The 26,578-nt window shown below is 45.4% G+C and overlaps 1 protein-coding gene across 3 annotated transcripts; it reads right to left on the minus strand.

The window, feature by feature from the left end:
- Positions 1 to 711: 711 nt before the first annotated feature.
- Positions 712 to 26,530, minus strand: CDC42EP3 (CDC42 effector protein 3). Of its 3 annotated transcripts, XM_070798510.1 has the most exons (3): positions 25,715 to 25,976; positions 5,704 to 5,841; positions 712 to 2,720 (listed from the first exon to the last, which is right to left on the minus strand). In XM_070798510.1, the coding sequence occupies exon 3, from the start codon at positions 2,492 to 2,494 to the stop codon at positions 1,730 to 1,732; it is 765 nt and encodes a 254-aa protein (XP_070654611.1). In that variant the 5' UTR covers positions 2,495 to 2,720; positions 5,704 to 5,841; positions 25,715 to 25,976; the 3' UTR covers positions 712 to 1,729. The 3 variants fall into 3 exon arrangements, with proteins under 3 accessions (XP_070654611.1, XP_019825561.1, XP_019825560.1); XM_019970002.2 differs by lacking the exons at positions 5,704 to 5,841; positions 25,715 to 25,976 and adding an exon at positions 26,394 to 26,530; XM_019970001.2 differs by lacking the exon at positions 5,704 to 5,841.
- Between the last annotated feature and the right edge of the window lie 48 nt (positions 26,531 to 26,578).

Below are 26,578 nucleotides of genomic sequence, written 5' to 3' on the forward strand. Positions count from 1 at the left end.
AGGCAAGAACTCAGTGCACTGGGGGGGCTTGTTGCCTCTTCTACTGTGTTTCAGCTCTAACTCAAAGATTATTTCAGCTAACCAGATGACAGAATTGCAACAATTTCAGACGTGGTGAGAGAATCGCTGAAGGGTTTGGAAGCAGTAGTTATTTCAGGGATACATTTCAAGGAGAAATGAAAGTTTTTGTGTGTGAGCATTTGTCTTGGAGGGGGAACGGGTGGTTGACAAGGACAGGAATCGATGTGTACATTTCCTGTTCCTGTTTCCTTAATCAACATTCTCAGAGCATCTCTGTCTCTTTCGGGGCCAAGTGCTTTCTACTGCCCTCTTTTTGGCCTCCTTAATCTTGTCTGTATGGCACCCACAGAAAGGAGACATCCATCTGATAGGGACAGGGTTAGGCCTGCATGAGTTTACTGTGTTAAATTTAGGTTGGAGATTCATGGAAATGAGCTTTTTGAGAGGTTGGCGTCAGTGTTGTCTTAAAAAAAAAAAAAATCATCTCACATGTTCAGTTTTCCTAAAATTGAAGAGCATTGTTTCTGGATAATAATCAAAATAATCAAAATTACTGAGTGAGTGGAATACACCTCTTACCTCATTTAAAGCCTTGTGTACACTTTACAGAAGCAATTTTTTCTAGCCCTGGATGTCAAGAAAATATAACTCTTGTCTTATGTTTTTGTTTAGTACTATAACCAAGCAAGCTGATTTTAACATTTACTCTTTATTGTGTTGTATGAAGTACCTATGTAATGCAAGTATGTACTGCACTAAAATACCCATATTTCCAAAGAACATTAGGTGGTATAGCCCACAGTCTCTGCAGAAGCATTGTGAGTAACCTGTGCCTTTACACTTTACAATCCACTGTTGGCTGCTGTGAAAAGTATAATAGATGAAGAAAAAATAATAATAAAGCTAAGTATGAGTACACTTTTCCAAACATACACATACACAGCTTACAATGGAACCCAGTGGAAAAAGTCAAATGACCACATTTGATGTATTATCTATAAAATGTAGACTTTGCAATAAAAAGCCAAAGGCACATAAAAATATATTTTAACTTTAAAAATAACTTAGTTACAGTAATACTTCGCTTGTGTCTTACCAACATGTAGCTGACAGTCAAGATTTCGCAATATAGATATAACATATAGGGATATATAAGAGCTACAAGCAAATCCCCAAAACCCATAATGTTGTTCAAATGTGGAAATGAGAAAAGTTTTAACACTTAAGAATTTGTTTGCTATGGTGAGCCCAAACCATGTAATATAGAAAAGAGTCTAGAAAAAAAAGGCGTGGGTGTTAAATAAATTTGACTTCCTTTTGCTCAGAAAATGCCAGAGTTCTGTAAAGGTCCTTAATGTGACTGGCACAGCCCTTCATAGCTAAGTAATGCCAGTCCTGGCCAAGCCAGATTTCTCACGTGTCTGGAAACAAAAAATGTGAGCTATACATCAGCATGGCCCACTGAAAATGGGTTCTGACTCACTTCCTCTCTTTTGCCAGGACAAGTTTTTTTTTTTTTCCCCCTTTATATTGTTTTTGCAAACAGGGTATACCAGGTAAAAAAATATTTTGTAGGAAGGTTATTTTAGAAAACGCATCACATGACAGCAAGTATAGCCAGTGAGGCTCTCCTCTTTGTGGTTCGTTTTCTTCCATTCTGTCTGTTGGTATCTTTTACACCAAAGGAAAAGGGCCTGGCCGTGTCCTGTTACTTATTTTTATCCATGACATTCAGCACCTCATCCAGAAAGGAGGGCCCGAGATCAAGCTGCAGGGACAGGAGGGAACCCGTGAGGTCAGAGAGGGACTCCTCTGATTTAGTCTTTTCCTTGACGAGCTCGCAAGGGGCGGGATGGTCAAACATGTCCTCCGCGGCCCAGTCGGGGTACTGTTCGGACAGGCTGGAGGAGTGGCTGTCCCGCCCCTGGCTGGACTGCGATGCAGACCCGCTCGACCCCCATGAGACGTCCGCCTGGTGGACCGTCCCGTTCTCCAACACACTGCTTTTCTCTGGAACCTTCTCCTCCACGACCGGCTCACAGCTAAGCCGGGGCAGCTTTCCCGGCCCAAAGGACTCCTGCTTGGAACTGAATGTCACCGGGGACAACAAGGGCAACATGAGGGCTTGGGACCCTCCGATGGTCGGGAGAGAGATGGCGTTTTTGAGCACCGGCGAGGGCGTTTCTGTGAACATGGAGTCGGAGGTGCTGTTGGCCCGGAAGAACTCATTATGCCCAGGGAACTGGCCCATGTGTGCTTTCTCCTGGTTTCCGGGTAGAAGCTCATAGTTGCCTTGGAGAAAGGAAATGTCTCCGAAGACGTCGTGCTGGCCCTCCTTGCCGATGTGAATGGTGTGGCGGAAGTCTCCGAGGGGCGGACTTATCATATCGGGAGACAAGATGTCCCTCAGTTTAAATTTCTTTCCTTTCTTGTTATTGGCAGCTTTCAGGTAAATCGGGGTTTTGGCTGGCATTTTGGAGTTTGAGAATGTCGATTTTGCAAAAGGGAAAGAGGGCCACTTTCTTCACCGATGTTACAAGTTTCCCAATATCCTTTTGGATAGGTACTGTCACATTATTTTTCTCAAATAGCTCCAGAAGTGGCTCTGAAACAAGAAAGCTAAGAGGCCTTCCTGGACGCAAGCAGGCCTTTCTGGAGAGCCACTCACATCCTCAACCTCTTCCACAGCAGGGAGAAACCTGGAAGAGAAACCAAAGCAGGTTAAAACTGGCTGCCCCTTCAGGGGTCCCTTGGGCTTCCCTGGTGGCTCAGATAGTAAAGAATCTGCCAGCAATGCAGGAGACCTAGGTCTGATCCCTGGGTTGGGAAGATCCTCTGGAGAAGGGACAGCTACCAACTCCAGTATTGTTGCCTCAAGAATTCCATGGACAGAGGAGCCTGGTGGGCTACAGTCCATGGAGATCACAGAGTTGGATACAACTTAGTGACTAACGGGTCACATGGGCCTGACTTTTTCACAAGAGCCTGTAAATAATGGAGGACTTCAGTTCCCATTTGAAGTCAAGCGTTATTGTTCAAGTAGGATTAAAAACTTTAATCCTAACAAGGGTCTACTCATCTTAGTCTTACTTCAGGGCAAGAGAAAGAGATTAAAAAACCCAAACATATGAAATTAGCACTTTTTAAACATGGTAATGGACACAAATTTTCTGGATTTTTTTAAGCTTTAGGTCCTTTTCCTCTAAGCTGTCAGCACATGACCAGAGTGACTGCAGCTCCTTAGACACAACTGAATTTAAGGTATATTTTCTCTTGTGCTTTGATGTTCATACCAGCAAGGCTATTTTGTTGTTGATTGACTTTTACATATAAATAAAATTAATGCAATGCAATGAAGTCCATAAGGAGCTGGAACTGTCATTTACTAAGTGACAAGTGATGCTAGTGTCCAAAAAAATCTCAGTGAAAATGCACTCTTACAGATGAGAAAACTGAGATTGGGAGTCAAAACAAAACAAAACAAAACAGGCTTGCTCAGTAACATACAGTCATTATGGAAGTTGGAGCTGGAATCAACTTGGGGTAGACAGAAGAGGGCTAGCAAAAATTTTAGGATTTGGAGGCATTCTGAAACAGAAGGAAAAGAACAAAACTGCTTCTTTTCAAAGAAAAAAGTGGGATCCTATATCACTCACAAGTGGTCTTCATTTGTGAGTACTTTTGAAACATTTGCTGATAAGCTTGTATCCTTTCCCTATATTAGGCCAGGTTCCAAGTAACCGCAGTGAGTTGCTGCCTCGTGTTGATGCCTTTGTATTAATAGGTGGTACCTGTGACTTGATTCCAAGCAAGGTAATGAGATATCAAAACCCTGATTAGGTTACATTATAAAAGATACCATCTTAGCACACTGGAGGGAGACTCCCTTACTGGTTTTGAAAAAATAGGCCACTATACTGAGATGGCATATGGAAGTGAATTCTGCCATTAACCCGAGGGAACCTGGAAATGGATCTTTCCCCAGCTGAGCCTTGGATTAGACCACAACTCCAGCCCTTAGTTTATAGCCTGATGCGACTGTGCATCTAAGCTCTGTCTGCACTCCTGATCCGCAGACACTGGGAGATGATACGTGGGTAGGGCTGTAAGCCACCACGTCTATAATCTACCACCTCATATGGAGAAAACTAACACACCCTCCCTGCCCATGCTGTATGATACAGTTAGAAGTGATGGGCTGCAAGAAGGTTTGGGGGCTCTCATCTTACAGATGAGAACCTCGCCATCTCTTGAAAAGAATCCTTCAAATCTTCAGTCACATCAGCTGACCTGGAGAAGTTAAAACCCTCCCCACTGTGGGAATTCCTGAAATGGCTCTGCTGTGACTTCTTCCACTGGGCTCTCCCCTTATCCACAGAGCAAATAAATAATCCTCCAAGGGTTGGGTCAGATGGTGGCTTGAGGGGAGCTACATTTGCTTTGTAGCAGCTGGAGGCCGTCTGCATCTGTTCCATACCCCATATTTCTTTCCTTTCAGCACAAGTTTTAAATTCATCTGCCTGTGGCAGGTGGTGAGAACAGTGCTCCAGTACCCACTGGCAAGGTAACAACTGACTCTGGGAAGTGGCAGGCACACAGGCCTGAGAAGGCAGGGAAGGATGAGCTGGAGAGACCACCCCCCCCCCCCAACCCCCAGCCCTGGCTTTGGGAGTGGGGAGGAGGCCGAGGTGGTATGAGGGTTTGCACCAGAGCAGGCTATCCTGGAAGCTGCCAGAAAAGACCATGCACTCTCTGGAGGAGCCTGGCAGGTCTGCCTTCCCACTTCAGACTCAGAAGGCATGGAGATACTATGTTATGAAAAGAGATGCTTGATACCAAGCAAGTAAATGGGGAACCCCAGCACAGGAAGACATGCTTATGGGTCTGTCATTCTCATAGTTTCAACTCTAATTTGGGTCTTGTAAGTAGTAACTAAAGGGGAAGCCCTGGGTCTTTTTGCTAAAACATCAGAACACCCTTCCCCTCTAAGTGCACAACAGCCCAGAGCCCCTGCCATCCTGGGAGGCTGGCACTGCCTCCCTGCCCCTCTGGGCACAATGCAGTAACCACCTGCAGAAGCAGCAGGGGCACTGGGGCCGCAGAAGGTAGAGGGCAGCCCTGAACAACAGCTGCCCACCGGAGCTGTGTCCTCAGCAACATGGCCAGGAGAGCAGCTGCCATGGAAAGATACAGTGTGTCCACAACTCCGGGGCAAGCGAGGGCGAGGGCTGGATGCGTGTGGTCAGCTGGTGGAGCCAGGATTATGCAAGGCCAGAACAGGCATGGCATTCATTCCAGATTCTTTAGAAAAATAAAAATATCACGAAGATGCAGTCAGCCTGCTTCTTGGTCACTCTGACTGGATCACTCACACTCACCCTTTACCTGTACAGCGACTGGGGATGTTGGGAGCAAACGTGAGAAAAAGTAAAGCGTACTCCTGCTATACCTGCAAGGCTCAGGGAGGAACGCCCAGTCCTCAGTCCCTGCTTGGCTATGGCCATGGCCCTTCGGCAGAGGCTTGCCTGGTCTGGTAGAAGCTGGATTTTATGTTAGTGGACTGCATGCAAAGATGGGAGAAAAGAACCAAAAAAGAGAGAAAAAAGTAAGAGAAGAGTTGGTGAGTAGAGGCTAGATAAGCTGCAGGCAGTAGATTCTCCAGAGTGGGAAGAGAGGAGATACCTTAAAAGGCGCTTTTCTTTCTTTCTGCAAATATTTACAGTTTTACTGCATGACAAGGCTGGAGGCTTGTAGGACTTTGCGAAGAATAATTGGTATTGAATTTCTACTGTGTGCCAGGGTGAGGAGCTCCCCAATTCACTGAAAGTTTGGGTAAAAAAAAGAAAGAAATTTGGTGCAAAAATGTCAGTTTTATAACTTTAGATGAGTTTATGTTTGTGATATGATGCTGGGGAAATATCTGAGCACTCAGACCCATCTGCCTGTTGTATCTGCTTTCTTTCCTCTTCCAGTGCAGGGGCAACCATGCTTGATCCCAGGAGAGACCATCCAATATCATGACTCTGTCCTGACTGCTTGCTCCCCTCCTTTCTCAATGTTTCTGTGCCCCTTGGCTTATCAGTCAATGGACAGCCATGCCTCAGGCCAACTGCTCAGCATCTTCTCTGCACTCACTAAAGCAGGAAACGACAAGGCAGTTTCTTCATAGGGAACAAAGTATCTGGTCCTGGAGCCGGTATGTGTGTGTCTCCTGGGAACCACCAACACTTCCTATGACAGGAAATGTTTGAGAGTGTCTCACTGTGCCAGGCACTGCTCCAGCCTTTGATGTGTTCTAGGTCACTGACAGGAACCCATGTTAACATCCCCATTTTACTGACAAAGTACTGAGGCACAGGTTGTGCCAGGTGGCATGGCTCCCAGGCACTAAGCCAAGTGGCTAGGCTTATTCCACTTAACTCCAGACACAGAGGTCTTGACATTTAAGAAGCACGCTCCCCGGGAATTCAGTCAGTGATTGATTGCCAAATGATAAAGGGGGTGCCTTCCAAAACCTGTTTAAGATATAATATGTGATAACACGTTGGGCTAATAAGAGTAGGAAGCACATACTGGTCCAACCCCAGCGGAAGATGGTTATCTATGAAAACTACGCAGCACATGCCTTTGACCCCAGAATTCCACTTACATAGGTTTATCCAATTTATGTATATGGGAAATAAGGAAATAATATTATACAAAACTGTCACTCCAGCATAGTTTATAGCAGCCAAGAGTTATAAACAACTGTGAATTTCCTGATGGTCCAGTGGTTGGGGCACAGAGCTTTCCCTGACAAAGGCCTGGGTTCAGTTGCTGGTTGGGAAATGAAGACCCCACCAGCCACACTGTATAGACAAAATTAAAAAAAAAAAAGGAAAAAAAGAGTTGGAAACAACTTGTTGTCCACCTTTAGCGGATTGATTCTACAAGTTAAGTTACATCCATACAAATGAGTATTACATGGTCTACAAAAGGACAAAGCAGCTCCTGATATGTTGATATAGAAAGAGCTTCAAAGATGTGTGTCTTCAAAGTAAAAAAAGATTGGTGCCAAAGTGCACAAATAACATCTGTCCTGGCTTGTATGTCAATAAACTTCTTCTGGAAGCAAACACAGGAAATAATGGTGAGTGCCCACAGGGAGAGAAAGTAGGTGGAGGGGGATAAGGGTAGAAGAGAAACTTTTCACTGTATATCCTTTCATGATTTTGGATTTTTGAACCACACAAGTGAATGAGCTATTTAAAACAACAACAGCAAAAAATAAGTAGAGGGTTGTTTCAGGCTCAGACTGCACTTTCCTGCAGGGACAATTTTATACACAGGTCCTGAAAAGTCTACCCAACCTATAAGTTATTGATCGTAATGCAAACATGACTATGGGAAAGTGGGCTCAAAAGCCAAAGTCTGCAGGGGAAGTGCATGGATCTACAAAGACCTCACCAGAGGGTGAGCCTCACCTTGTCAATGGGACAGAGCACTCCTTTCTGCGTTAATTAGAGCTTCACTGAGGGGTACCCGCGGCCCACGTTTGCAGAATGGAAGAGGTCTTAGAAGAGAAGGGTTTTCATCAGAAGGAAACGAGAAGAGGAAAGAGACCCAGGACACTGGGGTAAGGGTGGGTGCAGGGTATCTACGTGGAAGGCAGCACGGGAAGGTGGAGGTGCTGGGGCTCAGGGGTATAGCTCCTTGTCTTGAGAGGTGGTGGCCACACAGATGGACAGCTTCTTATGGTAGAATAACACAAAATCCTGTCCCTCCTCTCCATTTCTGAAAAGGAGACTTGGGCTCCAGGAGGATGTAGGTTGACCCATGTGGCAGCAGACAGAGCAAGGGATGAATCAGAAGGAGAGCCTCTGAGTCAGGGGGACACCCAAGAGAAGAAAGTGTGAGAAAAGGAGAGGAAGAACTGAACCAGAAGGGCTCATAGGCCTGACTAGAGCTGGAAAGGGAGGCCTCCTGGGTGCTCCACGAGCCAAATGAAAAGCATCAGAACAATACCACCATCACTAACTCTCCACACTCGGGGCTCTCCTGCTGGCCAGCTTTTCTGCATTGCTATCATTCCTCCACTCCCACTGTCTTTGAAAGAGAGAAAGGAAGGGAGGAAGGGATGAAGGACTAGAGGGAGAAAGGAAGGAAAGAGAATGAGAGAGAAACCAACCATCCTATGTATAGCCCTTTCTCAAAACTCTCCCCTTGACCCTGAAATCTGAACCCTCCAGGACTGCTAATTGCTTTCTCTGGGAGTTTTTGGATCACTGTTTGCTCCTCTACCCTCCGTCCCAAGATGACACTCGACATAATATTCATCTGGGAAATTAGATTCCTCTGAAATCAAAGGTTCGAGCTCCGGGGCACTGGAGAGGATAGATATGCCAACAAAAGGTTTCAACTCTTCAATCAGTCGCCTGTCACCCTCTGTCAAGGTTAGAGAGGGTGTCTGGCAGATGGGTGGGGATGGGTGGGCGTGGAGTCCAGCTGCAAGGGCACAGGTCCTCACTCTCAGGAATTTGTGAGAAGCTTAAGGGTTCCAAGACAAAAGGACTCAAGAAGAATTTGAAGACACGGTTTTGATAGGAAAAGCAGAGTGTCAGGTGGTCATTCCGATACCAGGCTACACAATTCGTTTCTCACATGTGACTGACTTAAGCATAGGTGACAGTGTTAATAAGAGAAATCATAGCAGTAATAATTCTATGAAGAAAGAAAACTGAAGTGGCCCCCTTTTGCTTCATGTCCTTATCATCTTTTTGGTAAAGAGAATGATGCTAAGAAGACTAAAACAGGAGGTGGGAGAAAAGCAAAGGGTTATGAAGAAGTTACACCCTGAAAAATCACTCCGTAGATGACCAGAGCTGGCAGTACAGACAAGTCACAGGGCTCTGAAAAGAACAAAGGGGTTGAGATTTTTAAAAATTCCATTTATGTTAAGAATGGAATGTGTGGCTTGTCTGCTAATTGTTTTTAGATTAATTCTTAGGGGAGAGAGAGGGTAAAAACAATCTTGCATCCTGAACAATAGGTTGTTAATCTAAAACACAAATGCATGAACCGGGGCAGGTGGGGGTGAGGGGTGTGTATGTGTGTCTCTCCTGAGGGACCTGTGGGCCTTTTCCTTTCTTCGACTTGCGGGAAGTGAGTCTGTGCTGGATTTCCCCTTTCTTGCTTGTTGTCACATCCGTGAACATCCAGCTTCTGCTCACTTTTCGCTTTGTCTCAGTGTAGAATCAGCAGGCCCTTCCTCCCAGCTCCTAGATGCTGCACCGCTGCAACATCTGGGCCCCAAACAAAAATGCCCAGTTATTATTCATTCGTGCCTGAATCCACAGTCCCAGGGAAGGATGTTAACTCAGCCAAGAACCCGCTACCCCTTCCCCACCCACCACTGTCTTTGGGGTATTTCTCTCCGCTGCCAACACAGGGAAACACAAGGGAGACAATGCCCTGGAAAAGTGTATTTCACCCTGGGCTCCACACTTGAAAGGGATAAAGGTGACTTGGAACATGTTCCCACATGTTCCCAGGAGTCCAATTGGGAGACGACAGGACTCAGGACACGTGAGAAGGTAAGAGCGGAGCAGCTTGAAGAAAACTCAAATACAGAGGGAAAAGGAATCCTTAGGGATCTGAAGGATTCATTTAACTGTAATGGAAAAGGGATTAACTTGTTAAGAGAGGCCCTAGGGATACAAAGGCAGAAGCTAAAGAGAAACAGATTTTGGATCCTCTAAGGGAGAACCCAGGGTTCTGGAAAAGATGGAATGGGTTGCCATGGTGGGAGGGGCGGTGTACTGAGCATGTGCTGAGGCTGTCACAGCAGCAGCCTTGACTTGGAGCCTCCGATGTGCCCAGCGGGTGGGGTCTCGTCCCTGTTCATTTTGAGTCTCCTACAAGGGAAAACCATCGCTGCTCACTTCCTTATGGCCCCACTTCACACTAACCTATAAAAAAAAGCACTCACAGACTTCCTGGAAGGCTTTCCATTTGAAGACGGCAATATAGGGATGACAATCTTCCGTATCAGAAACACTAAAGTATCACTACAATGAGGGCCTCTGTAGGCGCACTTCCCTGGACCAAAGAATTTTAAAATTGGAGGAGAAAAAAAAAGATACTATTAGAGATTCAACATTGAACTTACATGAAAACCTAAGACTGAAGTAAATGTAACCGGAGAATACCCTGGTAAATGGCATCCTGGAGGGATGCTTTCCATATTTTTTAGTCTGTTTTACTCCACCCACAAGAAGATAAGAAGATGCCTTTTTTATTTTTAGATTCTTTTCCTCTCCCCATATTATCTGAACCTGAGGACATGGCTATATGCTGCAAGGCTATAAGATGCCATTAGCTCAGTTCCCAGCTGCCTGGCTGTCATGCAAATGAACTTATAGCCAGACTGAGCAGACAGCATTTTATAGACCCACTCAGAAAGTCTATGCTACATCTCAACCCTCAATTATTTATAAATGGACTTCTCCTTTATGATTCAGCTACAGCTTGTATTTATTTTTCTTTTACAACTCCGATTATACAGAGACCCACAAATACCATATGGGAGACTCATCACTAATGTGCGTACACTCCTCACGTTTATAGGATCTAATTGTACTATTTGAAAGGGTTTTTAGAAGCAAAATTGGAAGACAGAACATCCACCTAAAAGTACTGACCCTGCACTTTAGAAGAGAGGCCATTACGCCCTTTCTCCCTATTAAAATGAGTTATTGGGGAGGACTTGAGGCAGACCTGGATCCCTGGCAGTTATGAGAGAGGGGAAGGGTCTGGCTCATCTATCATGACTAGTTTTACAGGGGACTCAGCCTCAGGGCTGGTCACAAGGACCAAGGCAGACGTTCTAGCTGGTGGATATGAACCAAATCCTTCCATGATACTAGAACAAATGGATCTGAGTTGGTTTGTGAAACTGCAAGGACAAAAATCAATACAGGTTGAGAACCTCACCCTTAAGTTGTCAGCAATGTTCATCCAGGAACTGGCTCGAATCTGTAGACTCAGCTCAAGTTAAGTAACTGGTAAAGCTGCTCACCAAAAAACAAACAAAACAAAACAAAACCCCAAACCACTAATATTAAAGTTACTCTATGAAATTCATAGAGCAATGACTCTATGAAAACTCCAGAAATAGGAATATCAAATGTTCCAAACAGTTTGACAAGTGTCCAGAAATTCAGACTGATCATTTCACTCATACTACATAAGTCATGGTCCTCTTCATGTGCTGTGTGTCTTCATAGCACATCCTCTAAGTTAGGTCCCTTGACTACCTTGACTATTTCCCTAATGGGGTGAGGGGACAGATAGGGATTTCCATGCTACCCTCCCATCCTGCTAGGGCCCTTGACAATCGTCCACAGTCACTAGATGGACTGAAACTTGGCTTCTCTGCATCACACCAGCAGTGGGTATATTTGGAGCCTGGCAGTGGCCAGTGCATGCTCTACCAACTTCCACTGCAAACTCCTCTGTTATTTGTACATAAATATCTGTACACAAATATTTGTTGAATGCATGAATGAATATCCCTTTTGAGTAGGCTGAGAGCTTTTCTGTGAGCGTGAGCTGGGTCTTAATTCATTTCTTTTTCTCTCCCACAACATGTGGCACACAAGTAAAATAATTAAGAAGTGTTATTTAAATCCCTAAGCCCTGCTAGGCCTTCCATGATGAGAGATAGTTGCTTTGTGCTTAGGAACCATTCCCCCATCCAAGTCTGCAAGAAAGTATAACATGGGAAATGCTGAGTCCTCTGAAGATTGTACACATGTGAACAGCAATGGCTCAAGTGCATGCTGTGGGCCAGGCAGGTGAGTATTTGAACACACTTCTTAGGAACCAGGGTTAGATCAGACCTGTGTCTTAGGCCCATCACTCAAAATGCGGAGGAGCTAGGATTTCAGCCATGGTTGAACACTGCAGTCTGTGCTTCTAACCGCCGCTGACTCGAAAACTAACGTGAGGACCTCCAAGGAAATGGGTTGAGAATGGTAATGCTGTTCCAGCCCATCTGTCCTGCAGTCCAGCAGCACTAAGGGGAAATGATACACTATGATCTCAACATCAAGAGTCCGAGATAAAAATCTGACCTAGTCATTAACTAAGAATGAGTAAAATGGTCCCAGACACCAGCCTCCCCAACTCACTAGGAATCTTCACTCTTTTTGTCCTTGTCAAAGAGAATCTCAAATGGGATTTGACTTCATGTGAAAGAAACACCAAAATATTAAAATTTTGAGGTAATAAAAGCCCCCTGAGTCTTGAGGAGAAAAACAAATATCCTGTTCTGAGAAAAAAACATTAAGTGCCATTAATTTTTTTTCCCAGAGGAAACACGTGCATCGTGGCTGTGCACCGGGGGGCCCTGTACACCCGGGGGCCCTGTACACCCACAGGCTTTCATGGGGACAATGGCTCCCTTCCCTTGCTGTTGACACTTCACTTCCCTCTTGACTTTCTGAAACCAAGAACCCTGTGTTTCTTACATGAATTGTCCTCCCACCTCCTTACCATCAACCACTATTCATAACATCCTCCAAGACCCGCTTCAGTCACTTCCTTCCTGCAGGAATTCTCGAACTCACCTCACGCAATCTAGGCTCATTACTGCCTTACTTGGAGGTTTTCTCAGGGCTCTTAGAGAGCTGATATTTGCTTTCTTTCCTGTTCCCGGATTTTACGCTTTTGTATCTGGTATCTCCTGGTAGGTAGTAAGCGCCATAATAAGGTAGGCAAAAGTGGTGTAAAAAAAGAAGTGCTGCTATGATAACAATCTCCTCTTTATGCTGGATCACTTACAGAGCCTCCTCCTGGGCTGTGAACACAGGAGGCCCTTATAACTTATTGAATAAGCACTTTTAGTTTTCCCTATGGCCAGCCCTTGGATCAAGGGTCTGCAAATTATGACAGGTGAGTCAAATCCAGCCCTGTACCTGTTCTTGTAAATAGAGCTTTATTGGAACACACCAGTGCTCCTTCTTTTATGTGTTATCTTCACTTCAATTGAAGGTGATTCTGTGCCCCCCACCCCTGGACATTTGGCAGTATCTAGACGTATTTGTAGAGGTGGTGGTGCTACTGGCATTTTTGTGGACAGAAGTCAGAAACACTGTACAATGCACAGGACAGCCCCCCATAACAAAACATTATCTGCCCCCAATTCTCTGTAGTGCTGAGGTTTGGAAACCCTGGTAGAGCTGCTTTCCAATGACAAGGTCAGAGTTGAGTAGTGTGACAGACTCCATGTGCCTGATGCTTTATGGGAAAAGCTGGAACCCATGCCTTAGACGCTGGCGTTTTCAACATCTTAGGGTTGGACAGTGGTTGTCCATCCCCCGACTCTCAACAGTCCTCTTGCAATCACACCCCTGTCCTCGGCTTCAACCACCACCTCTAATGCTAACTTCCAAATTGGAGTCTTCAGCCCACACATACATTAGTCTAGCCCAGTGAAACTCAAAGTGGGTCTGTGCACCAGGGTCAGTCCATGATGAGATATGGACAGAAATGGAAAGACAGCTTGTAGAAACTTTCTCACATAATCAAGCATGCAGATCAGTGGATTTTTCTCATTGGTCAGACTCTTGGCATGTTTGAGAGGGTGTATCATCAGGTTTGCACGGAAGCTGGGTATGGTCCAAGCAGCTACTCGACATGGCTGCTATCAGTAATACAATGGACTGGAAATTGAAATAAACAAAACACTAAACATCACTGGTCCTTCACAGAAAGCAGCACTGGACTTTTCTCCTGTAATCTTTCAGACTTGACTTTGCTTCCCTCAGGTACTTCCTATTTAACTTATCCCTGATGGAATATGCCATCTCTCCTCCTCTTGTTGGCCCTCAGCTTTCACGTCCTGTACTTTTCCCTTTTGGTAAGTGGCAGGAAGTCACCAAGATCCAAAACCCAGTTGCCACCCAGGATTCCTCTCCATGCCTCATTCTCATCAAGTCCTATTCTCTCACTTTGTCCATCCTCTTTACTTCTAGCCCTTGAGATCTCTCTCCTCAACAAGGGCACTGGCCTCCCTACCTGTCTCACTGTCATCAACCTCATCTCCTCCCACTTTATCTTTCAATATCTATCAGAATGAGGCATCTTGAATGCTCCCTTAACCTTGGGTGGCAAGCCTGCCCTTGAAGCCTAGAGATAAGATAGCTGGAGAGGCCCACTTTTGCAAACAGGGTCTCGCCCAACCCTGCAGCTACAAGTCCAGCCAGATCCCATGGTCCACACTACCTTGTTTATACCTCAACCCACCAGCTGTCATTGGACTTCCCTCATAGCTCAGTTGGTAAAGAATCTGCCTGCAATGCAGAACCCCCAGGTTCTATTCCTGGGTTGGGAACATCCCCTGGAGAAAGGAAATGGCAACCCACTTCAGTATTCTTGCCTGGAGAATTCCATAGGCAGAGGAGCCTGACAGGCTACAGTCCATGGCCTCACAAGAGTCAGACGTGACTTAGCGACTCAACCACCCCACCAGCTCTCATACTATCCTGCAGTTAGTACTGTCTGCTCCACAAGGCTGCCTTCTCCTGGGGGGAGAACTATAATTCATAGCTGGTACTGAACAAATGTTTGTTGAATGAACAAATGAGAAAGCTTGAGATTGCCCTGACTTCTTTCCTCATTAACCCTACCTGTCTTACTGAAAATACAAGCTGAGTCTTTCTGTGACTCCTACAAGAGAGAAAACCATGAAGCAAGGAGCTGTCATCTATTTTCTTATGGCAAAGAGTTTCTTTCATTTCTGCTTTCTCTATCCATGCAGGGTAAGAATTTAACAGCTTATCAATGCAAGCCACAGTTAATTCTACAGGCTCATACAAGATCTTGGGATTAAGGCAAAGAATATTTGTTGACATGATGTTTCAAAAGGAAATGACTTCCATCCACCACTACCATGTGCAAACAGAGACAGGCAAGCCTCTAGAAAAATTTGACAATACATTTCCCGGGAATGCAGGCTGACTAGTTATATTTCAGTCAATCTTACAGAATGAGGCCCAGGAGAAACAATGGGCTTGCATGCTGACCTTTCCTTTCAAAACGAAATGGATTAAAGGAGGACTTGAAGTTTTTAAAAGACCCTTGCTCCTTGGAAGAAAAGTTATGACCAACCTAGACAGCATATTAAAAAGCAGAGATATTACTTTGCCAACAAAGGTCCATCTAATCAAAGCTATGGTTTTTCCAGTAGTCATGATGGATGTGAGAGTTGGACCATAAAGAAAGCTGAGCGCTGAAGAATTGATACTTTTGAACTGCGGTGTTGGAGAAGACTCTTGAGAGTCCCTTGGATTGCAAGGAGATCCAACCAGTCCACACTAAAGGAGATCAACCCTGAATATTCACTGGAAAGACTGATGCTGAAACTCCAATACTTGGCTACCTGATGCGAGGAACTGACTCATTGGAAAAGACCCTGATGCTCGAAAAGATTGAAGGTGGGAGGAGAAGGGGATGACAGAAGATGAGATGGTTAGATGGCATCACTGACTCCATGGACATGTGTTTGAGTAGACTCCAGGAGTTGGTGATGGGCAGGGAGGCCTGGCATGCTGCCATCCATGGGGTCGCAGAGTTGGACACGATTAAGTGACTGAACTGAACTGGATTTTTTAGCCCAAGATATGTAGGGAAACCTGCAAGAAACTCTAATGGATATTCTATAGAAAAGGATTGTTTTGAATATTAAGGTGTCACTAGCACAGATCACGTACTTAAAAAAAATGTATTAAATGAATGAACACACCAGCAAGCAAAACGGTAGAAAGACCTCTCACTGCTATTCTAGGCCTTAGAAGAGGAAAGAAACTTTGAGCGAAAGCTATAGGATTCTTATAAAATGCCAGACCATACAGGTGCCAGTTACCTCCTGTGTAAATGGGGATAGTCACCCCAAACCCATCTATCTCTCATGATTATAAGAGCTGAGTATGAGAATCTTTTTAAGTGGCAATCTTCATAGAGTGTTATGCAAGCACAAAGCATCATCTCAAATGAAAAACCAGAACATCTATTGAAATGCAATATGAAGGAGGGGAACCATTCTAATTGCCCACATAATGAGTCCATTTTCTCCTTAAATGTTGTCTGTGGCAGTCACCAATGTATGATTGCAGATGGGGCTAAAATGGTGTGTGTCTGCCCTGTGCACAAGCTCCACAATTGGAAAAGATTCTTATTTCAAGCTTTGTTAATGTTGTTCAGTTGCTAAGGCGTGTCCAACTCTTTGTGACCCCATGGACTGCAGCATGCCAGGCTTCCCTGTCCTTCACCATCTCCTGGGGTTTGCTCAAACTCATGTCCACTGAGTCAGTGATGCCGTCCAACCATCACATCCTCTGTCGTCCCCTTCTCCTCTTGCCCCCAATCTTTCCCAGCATCAGGATATTTTCCAGTGTGTCCCATGAGGCGGCCACAGTATTGGAGCTTCAGCTTTAGCATCAGTCTTTCTCATGAATATTCAGGTTGATTTCCTTTAGGATTGACTGGTTGGATCTCCTTGCAGTCCAAGTGACTCTCAAGAGTCTTCTTCAGCACCACAATTTGAAAGCATCAATTCTTCAGCGCTCAGCCTTAAGGTCCAACTCTCACATCCTTTCATGACTACTGGAAAAACCATAGCTTTGACTGTATGGACCTTTGTGGGCAAAGTGATATCTCTGCTTTTCAATACACTGCCTAGGTTTGTCATTGCTTTTCTTCCAAGGAACAAGTGTCTTTTAATTTCCAGCTTAATTAGAGAATAATTCTTTCTGTCAACAGGACAGGGAGCTAACTTCTATACATACACATGTATCCTTTATCTCCGTGTGCAATTCTTCCAGCCTTGAGAACAAGTGGGACTCCTTTGAGTCAGGAAAATTACTGCCATTTATTGGTCAGATAAGGAAAAATTTAAGGCCATACAGTTATTTTCTTTAAATATTTGGTGAGCTATCAGGTGAGAGGAAACCAGTACCATCCCTTGAAAAGAATTAGGTGTGTGATTAGGGTTCAAGGAGAGGGCAGGTGGGGCTGGATAGGAGGAAGAAGTCTAACCAACTTGAGTTAATCAGCTTGAAGAATGGGAGAGGCCCATCAGGGGAAGTTTTCCAGCTGAGTCTGAGACTGGTAGCGATTCCAGAGGGGAGGGAGAAGGAGAGCATTCCTGCACTGGGAGAGGAGTTAGCGGAGATACCTGCGAGTCTCAGTTCAAGCAGCAGCCCCTGGTATGTGTGTGTAGACTTCATATATATACAGATAGGTGTTAGAATCATAGATCTGTGTTTGAAGTTTATTTATACTTAATAAAGAAAATGAATCTTAGAGTTCTGTGATTCTGTATGTTTGCAGAAACATCTAGCTTCTAGGGAATTATAAGAAAAAACATGTTTTTTTAATGAAGTTAAGACTACCCTTAGAATTAAAATATTTTTTACTAGCTTGTAGCATTTTCATTATCTTTTCTCATCTTTCCTCACATTAAGTTAAGGGTACAATGCAATGCCAATGACTTTCTCTGCAAGCCTCAGCTTGTGTATCTGTGGAGTGGAGCTAGTGAGAGACAACACATATAAAATGCTTGACAAAGTCCTGTGAGGCAATGAACTTACAATCAATGGAGATATAGTTATTGTTATCAATTATCCCAAAACCTAGAACTGCATAAGGAACAAGACAAGCTGAAAGTTCACCATCAGAATTTTTTCCCAACTTTACTCGGGACCTGTCTACCCAAAATAATTGTTTTAAATAATATGAAACCCAAAATGGTCTGGTTTCAAATATAGTCATCCCCCAGTATCTGTCCAGTGTTAGTTTTAGTTTAGTTTTGGTATCCCACGGATACCAAAATGCACAGATGTTCAAACCTCTTATGTAAAATGGCATAGTATTTGCATCTAACCTATGCACAACCTCCTCATACTCTTTAAGTCATCTCTAGATACTTATCATGCCCAATACAATGTCAGTAGTTGCTAGCACATAGCAAATTCAGGTTTGCTTTTGGAACTTTTATTTCCCCCCAAAAGTTTTTGATCTGTGGTTGGTTGAGTCCACAGATGCAAAACCCACAGATACAGAGAGCCAACTGTCTTAATTCCTCGTTCTGAGAAAAAAACTGGAATCGGGAAGACATCACTGCTCTACACTTCCCTTGCGCCTCAGCTGGTAAAGAATCCGCCTGCAATGCAGGAGGCCTGGGTTTGATCCCTGGGTTGGGATGATCCCCTGGAGAAAGGAAAGGCTACCCACTCCAATATTCTGGCCTGGAGAATTCCATGGACTGTATAGTCCATGGGGTCGCAAAGAGTCGGACATGACTGAGCAACTTTCACTTTGACTGCTCCATTCCCCAAGCTGCCCCTGAGACAGAGAGCTCAGTGGGCTGGCAGGGGAGCACTACCTGCCCTCTCAGTTGAGCCCACAGCTTAAGGGCTTCTTTAAGAGGAATACAGAACAAAATCCACTCATGAATGGAGGGCAGGAAAAGAGTTTCCGGTTTGGTGCTATGCCGTGCACAGCAGGGCATGTGGCTTGAGCTGATTCATTCAGCAAGCAGCAGGCCTTGGAGAGAGCCTTCCACTTGCCTTCATCCAGTCCCTGGCTAGTGACTCACCTTTTGAAACATTCATCAACAACAAACATCTACTGAGGACCTACTGAGTGCCAGGCAGAATCCCAGAAACTGAGGCTACAGCAACGATGTGCTCACAGAGCCGACATCCCAGTGTGGAGATGGCTGATAGGTAAGCATACCAATGATGAATGGCTGATGTTGGCATGGCTGAGCAGTCTAGGTGGGCACTAGGAAACAACCCTCATCCTTCCACCCCTGGGGCTGCCCGGCCTGTGCTCTGAGTGGACACATGGTACTGAGCTACCGCAATTACACCCGGGCAGGAGAAAGCTTCCATGCAGGTTGCAACGGCCTGGCCAAGAAGGCTTTGAGGAAGTTCTGCTGGTGGCCTGAATTTCAAAGTACCCTGGATGGGCTAGAGGTGCTCCTTTGGAATTTGAACATTTGGTAGCCTAGGAAGAAATTATTTTACCATGGTCAGACTTAAGGTAACTGAAAAAGATTTCTGGCTTGGCAACCTCTAAGAGAAAATAACATGAGTAGGACCAGATTGTTCCTTTTTTCATTAACTCTTAGTATTAAAAAGATGAGTGCCAAGCTAAACTAGGTTCAGTCCCTACTTTTATGAAGCCAATATTCTAGGTGGTCACAAGGGTCAATAAATGAAAATTTAAACATATTAAGTGTTAAAATAGGAAAAGCTATAAGACACTATGGAAAATGCCTAAGATACAAGCGGGGTGGAGAGCGGGGGACGGCGGGGCGGACAGTATTAGGATCAAAGCTGTTTAGAGCCAGGAGAGCGCTTGGAGAATTTCAATGGCTTCCTCTACATCCTTCCCCTTCCACATCTTCACCCAGAGATGGGCAAGGATCTGCCTTGCAACACAGCTGGCCAGTCAAGGGCTTAGAACCTCATCTGCTGTGCTAAAGATCAATGGTACGTGTCTTTTTAAAAAGTTAAAAAAATAAGTATATAAAAAAGGGAAAGAATTCACATATATTCTGAAATGGCAAAGCCACATTTCACCAAAAAATGTCTTTGCTTGTTTAAAAAGTTCTGCGTAACCTAAATGATTATAATGGTTTTTAACAGAAAAGGTCTTTTTCAACTAAACACACAGTCATCTATCACTGGCATGATGTGTCTACAAATATGACCTTCAGGTTGTCATCTGAATGTGACGGATTCCCAAATGTGTAAGCTGTCTAAATAGAGGCCTGACTTTGAAGTTCTCTGCCTTCCACGCTGGCTCAGGCTGCTCTGCACTGGGTCTGTTTTTCAACAGAGGGTTTTACATGATGAGTTTAATAGTAAGATTGCTATGCTCATAGATGTCACTAATCCTGGCTCACTGGATTTTAGAAGCTAGAGATGATATGAAATGCTCCAGCACCAAATGTCTCATCTTAGAGCTGAGAATAAGACCCTGAAAGGTCACAGTTCCACAACTTGGGTCAGAGGTACGATCAGAATCTATGCTCTCTGATCTCCAATACCTCTGTGACTGTCTCCATTTAATTCTGCACGAGTTTTATCAAATAGCAGAATGGCACCTTCCAGTGTGTTCCGGTGGCTCTGTTCCTGTACCCCTGAACAGGCTGGAGGGCAGGCTGCAGCGTGTGGCTTCTGCCTCTGGCTTCATGGTTCCCAGAATGTTTCCTGTCAGACTAGCTCTGCCAGCTGCTCTCTGGGCAAGATGATTGGATAGATACCTCCTCCTTGTGCAGATTCACCGCACACAGTGACATTAAATGCTCTGAAAAGTCCTGCACAGGGGGACCTCTATCAGACTGGTTTCCCAAAGAACCATTTTTGGATCCTATTCATGTCTCAGAGTTCACATGATGTAGGGTTGTATAGTAACCCACTCCAGCATTCTTGCCTGGAGAATTCCATGGACTGAGGAGCCTGGCAGGTTACAGTCCATGGGGTCGCAGAGTCAGATACAACTGAGCGACCAACACTTTCACTTTTTCTTTTTTCAGTGCTGAATGAGCTAACTGCAGGTGTGTGATCTCTGTGATAGCTTAGCAAACAATCAAAGGCTATAAAGTTACTGATGACTTTCTCAAATGTACAAATAAAACCCAAATCACTGAAAATCCAGGTTTTAAAAAATTTAAAATTTGAGATTCTAGGATTCTATTCATTCATGACTTGATCAAGCAAATACTAATTTGAACTCACCAGCCCTTAAACTCACTCATCTGTTCTCTTGGTTATTCAGAAATAGCAAACTTTTTAATATCAATGATTTGTATTATAACACTATATGCTTTAATTTAAAAAAAACTGCTCTTCCACCAGAGGTACTGTCAAACTCCGTCCTTCATCATGAGACTGGTGAAACTTGGCACTCAAGAAGTGCATCAAGGCCAGAGAAGGCATTTTTTTTTCCCTAAAGGAAAGAACATTTGCTTGCCCGCTGCTGTAGAGGCATCAGTATTTGGCTACTGATATTATTTATTCTGGTCTGTGGGATCCATTTTGATTTGTAACCCTGAGAGAATGGGGCAAAAGATGGGAAGAAAATGGAGGCAGACAGCCCTAAGGCTACTGCCCTTGGTTTTGAGACAACCTGGATTATTTCAGGAGAAGGCAATGGCAACCCACTCCAGTACTTTTGCCTGGAAAATCCCATGGACAGCCAAGACATCCTTTCCAGAACCCCTACTTCAGTCTGAGCAGCCTCCCACAGCTAATCACAAACCCACAGTATCAGAGGCAGTGGAGGCCAGGCCGTCTCCTTGGGTTATCCGGGGCACCTCTCTATGTCTCAAAGGCCTCCTTGCTCTATCTTTCACACCAGAAGCTTATCTGGCAGAGTCTGGGTCATATGCAGAACTTAGAACTGGAATGAGGCCCGACTTCCTCCAAGAACAGAGCCTTCCTACCCACCTTACTGGTGGCTCCTGCCTTTTGCTTTAGCTCCCCTTGGAGCAACATCATTATGAAATGTGTATTAAATGCCCATTGAGTGCCAGGGACTGAGGGGTCAGGCACCACGGCTGTGGTCACTAGTCTCAAGGAGGTGACCGTCCAGCTTATTTACTGGACCCTGCAATCCCTGACCCTCCAGAACTTTAAAACAAGGATGTTTGCCGCACACTAAACTCCAGTTCATGTTTGGGTCCTGAAATTCCTAGTAAAACTCTTTATAAACTAAACCGCTCAGGTAACTGCTACTAGTAGTTTGAAGCTCGATCCTCTGCAGGTGACTACTGACTATACAATGAGATTCAACCATCTCCAATAAATAAAGCAATTCAGGGACTTCCTGGGTGGCCCAGTGGCTCAGGCTTCTAATGCACGGGGCCTGAGTTTGATCCCCGGTCAGGTAACTAGATCCTACATGCAGAAAGGATGATCACACGTGCCACAACTAAGATCCAGTGCAGCCAATTAAATAAATAAAAATATTTTAAAAAATAATAAAAATATGATTCATATGGTGTTCCCAAAGGCTGGCAATCCCTGTCATCTTCCTTAGGGCAGTGGTACTATGTGATACAGTGTGCTGCAAAGTGAGTTCTCTGCCAGAGGCTAAAAAACCCTTATAACAGTCAGATTTAACAGCTTCTCTGGCCTTTTTCTGGTGGTGAGGGTGAGGTATTCATTTAGGGCAAGGTCAAACAGGTCTGAGTTCAAACCTGATTCTGCTACTTACTCAGTGGTGTGACCTTGGACAAGTTACCAACCCTTTCTGAATCTGTGTTTTCATCTGGAAAATAACAATACTATCCACCTCAAAGAGCAGTTGTGAATATTAAACGAGACCAGTATTAAGCACCTAGGGAAACAACAAAGGCAGTAATGAAAGCATCAACTTTGTATTGTGTCTGCTCTGCACCTGGCATGCTCCGAGTGCTATTTAACTTATGTAATCCTCAGAGCAGTACTATCTGCATTTTGCAATCGATAAACTGAGGTATACCAGCTAAGTAATTTGCTTCAAATCACACATGTATTGAGTGCCAGGGCCAAGATATGAACCCAGACAGCCTGCCTCAGAGGCTCTTAACCTCAAAGTTTTTTCTCCCATCTCCTTAAGCAGGACGCTGATCTTTGTGGAAAATTAGCCATTCATTTATGCACATATTGGGTCGCTAAGTTGCATAAACCTGTTTAGGTATGTTCCTTATTGTGTAATTTGGGCTTTCCTTTGTGTCTCAACTGGTAAAGAATCTGCCTGCAATGCGAGAGACCTGGGTTTGATCCCTGGGTTGGGAAGCTACCCTGGAGAAGCGAATGGCTACCCACTCCAGTATTCTGGCCTAGAGAATTCCATGGACTGTACAGTCCATGGGGTCGGAAAGAGTCTGACACGACTGAATGACTTTCACACTTTCACTCATTATGTAATTTCGGGCAAGTTTTAGAAGACATCTGTCCTCAGTTGCCACAGCTGTAAAATGAGGGTATCAACAGTTCTTTCCTCATAGGTTATTAGAAATAAATGAGTTAATCAAGGTATAAGGATAAGAACAGGGCTTGGCACTACTGGCAGGCTCCATGTAGTGAGTAGCTTTAACATATAAATTCACTGAACAGTGTGATATATTAGAATTCTTTGGCTTTGGTGCTTGGTAAAGATTTTGTGGCTGGCTCCATCCAGTAGTTTCAAATGACTATACTGCCCTTGCTCTCTGGCAAACGTAGTGGATTTAAAAAACAAGTTTAAGTTCTTAATCCATCAATGAATAAACAGGTCAGCAGGATTCTGTTTAGAAAGAAATTAGGCCAGGCCTAAATAAAATCAGACTGAAAGCAAAAATTGTAATAATAAAAAAAAAAATCAGAGCAGTCTTTTGGAGTTTTTTCAGGTTATGAACTGAAGTCCACCCATTGGATAAATGTTATGGCTACTGGGCAAGAGCTCGTGAAAAATTTATGGCCTGGTAAAAAAAAATCTCTGGGTGATGTAGGTTAAAACAACTTTATTCCCAATGCTGTTGAATACCATGAATTTTAGAAAGAAAAAAGGGCAGCTTTTGTGAACATGTTGGACATAAAACACCACTTTAAAGGAAAAGCTGGAGAGCAGATAGGGCAAAGCAGCTCATATGAATAGTTCTGCAATGATTTTTATGGCTTTGCATTTACTCATCTTGCACCACGTTTAAATTTACAATAAAAGCAAAAAAAAGTGCAACACTCATTACTCTAGCTGTCTTTACATGTTCCGTTGAGATACAAAACAGGATTTCACTACTCAGGTTTTAAGGGAATGGGGAACTCATCTCATTTCATGTCTGTAGCTGCTGCTGCCACAGCACCATGTTCCAATCATGAAATTTATAACGTAAATCTCTTGCAGATGATAACCACTGGAAAAGAGAAACGGCCATGGATCCAGAAAGGCTTCCAAATTTCCCCCCCAAAGTTCTCATCTGTGGGCCCAGAGGCTGGTGCTGAGTGTTTTACTCAATGAGTGAGGCCTGTTGGGAAACCTACATGCTTTAGGAGACTTAATGAAGAAATCTGAACCGTTCCTTGGTTCTCTTCTAGTCTTTATTACTTATTTCACATTTGACAATACCAAACACTTCACAACTGCCCTAATTTATCTCAGAGCGTTTACATCTAATCTGAAAACATACCTGTGTAGCTTATTCTTAATTGTCAACAAGAGCTCTTACAAATTTCAGTGGGTATCAAAAAGAGGATCTCTGGAACTGTCCAGAAAAGAAGTTGCATTTCCTGCTCCTTAGATGAAAAGATCTTTTCGAGATTAGAAGACCACAGGAGTCTTTTAAATTGACTTTAGGAATACCCCTGGGGCACCGACAGGCCTTCACGGTGAGCCTTTGTCTCCCAGTGCTTTCCAAGGAAGTCCCCAAGAAAGGCTTTGCTATTCAAATTGGGACATCTGCTGCTCTCCAGATTTGTGTTCTTTTTTTGAAAGGCAGCACCCCCAAGAAACTCTAGGATATTATGAAGCCTAAGAGTGGGGGGTTGGGGAGGAAATCTTTGTCTCCCTAACATTCATCAGTTCCCTCCTCCTAAGCAGCACCTCCCTCGCCACCGCCCCCCACATCCTCAGCAGGCCACAGCAGCGACTCCCCCAAATACACCAGCTCTGGAAAAGATTCAGGCTGCAATACCCTCGTGACATTCCTATTCCCGCCCTCATTTTAATTCCCTCACTTTTTTTTTTTTTAAACGAAATGTAATTACTTGACTGTCAGCCTGGGCTGCACTCTGGGGCTTTTACTCCTTTCAACACAGCTGTGCTCCCGGCTTTGATGCTGCGGTCCACGCAGCTTGTCCCAGCCACAGCCTGGCTCTCGGTAATGTAACATTCAAGTGCATATTTATTTTTAAACTGACCTCGCGGGCTGTACAGTATAAAGGTCCTGCCAAAAAATATGCTACTTTCTATTTATAAGATGAAACACATGCCTCCCGAAGTCGAGAGGGGGATGGAGCATAATAATTCATAACGAAAAAATGATTGGCCAGATCCATTTGTCCTCACGTGTCTGATACTTGTCTGTGTCAAGACAGTTTCAAGGAGAAAAGGGGAAAAAAATCTTGAAAACACTTCAGTTGTTCAGAAACCACCGTAAAAAAAAAAAAAAAAAAAAAAAAAAACCTGCCAGATCTGCAGGTTGGCGCCTCAGCCACAATGCCCCTCAAGTGTAGAGAGGGCACCAAACGGGTATTGCCACAGCAGATCTGAGCCGTGCGCCCTTGTGTAGCCCTGATGCCAATCCACGGTGGGAGGTGAGCGGCAGCCATGTGCGGCTTGTTCTCGGATGGAAAAATGCAATACGCGCCCCGAATGGCTGTCAATAGCTCGGAGGGTGCAGTGTAGCCGCGCAGCCTCACCCTGAAAAGTGGTAGGCACAAAAGGTGAAGCTCTGAGTCCCGGTCGTGCCGCGTGTACCACCCCCCCATCCCCACCCCCCAGCTTGCTTTGTGCCCCCTACGGTCCTTTGAACACCAGCTGAAAGGTGATGCCCTAGGTAATCCCCGCTCCCTGTGCTTTACCAAACCTAGCAGCCACGAACGCCGGAAGCCGCCACGGCCGCCGGTGAGACAGACTCACAGACGCACAGAGAAGAAGCCGTGGGCAGGCAGCAACTCACCAGCGGCGCCAAGGATCCCAGCCGCTGACCCTGGGACCGGGCGCCCGGCACCGACAACCTCCCGAGGGCGCACGCAGTCCCTGCCCGCCACGCGCAGATCCAACCGGGTCGGCCGGCTCGGCGCCCGCTCACAGTATTATCCGCTCCGAGACGGCGTGAAGGCGCCGAAGGCCGGGGTCTCTAGGCTCGCCCCCACTTCGGGCCCCACGGCTGCGCTCCCCGCTCTGTCGGGCAACAGCCGGAGAGAAGGTGCGAGCTAGACTGAGCGTGCAGCCGCTGGACTCCCGGACTGAACCTGCGGAGGGCGGGGAGGCGCGGGGCGGGGCCGGCAGCGCGCGGGGCGGGCCAGGGCGGGCCGGCGGGCGCGCCGCAGGGCGCGGGCTGCCGGCCGACCCACCCAGCCAGGGTACCTGCGCCCCGGCCCGGAGCGGGCGGACTGGGTTCACCCTCTGCGGGGCCTGCGGCCCCCGCAGGACAATGGGCGTTCATTGTTACGGCCCCGGCGCCACCCCCAGGGATGTGGCTTCCCTGCGAGAGGCTGCGTTCAGCTCCCTCCACACAAAGAAAGGACTCTGGACGCTCGGTTCAAAGAGGGACCTGGAGTGCAAGTTCCAGGTGCCCCTAAACAAAGGGAATCATCCCGCACCCCAGACACCTGTACTAAACCTCGTGCGCCCACCTCTTTCCGTCCCAACGACCCGATCTAACCCGGCAAGGCTCCGGCGCGGCGGGCGGGGACTCTGGCGGAGGAGATACCACTTGACCGCGCCGCCCCCGTCGGGCCGTGGGCCCCCGGGCCACTCGACGCCCGGGTTTGGGAGGAGGGTCGTGTTCTGTCAGTTTCCAGCCTGATCCTCTTGGAGC

This window comes from Bos indicus, chromosome 11, assembly GCF_029378745.1.
Source record: "Bos indicus isolate NIAB-ARS_2022 breed Sahiwal x Tharparkar chromosome 11, NIAB-ARS_B.indTharparkar_mat_pri_1.0, whole genome shotgun sequence".
NCBI classification, from domain to species: Eukaryota; Metazoa; Chordata; class Mammalia; order Artiodactyla; family Bovidae; genus Bos; species Bos indicus.

Coding starts and splice junctions, on each gene's coding strand:
- CDC42EP3 (XM_019970002.2), bottom strand. CDS start 2,494: ATGCCAGCCAAAACCCCGATTTACCTGAAAGCTGCCAATAACAAGAAA.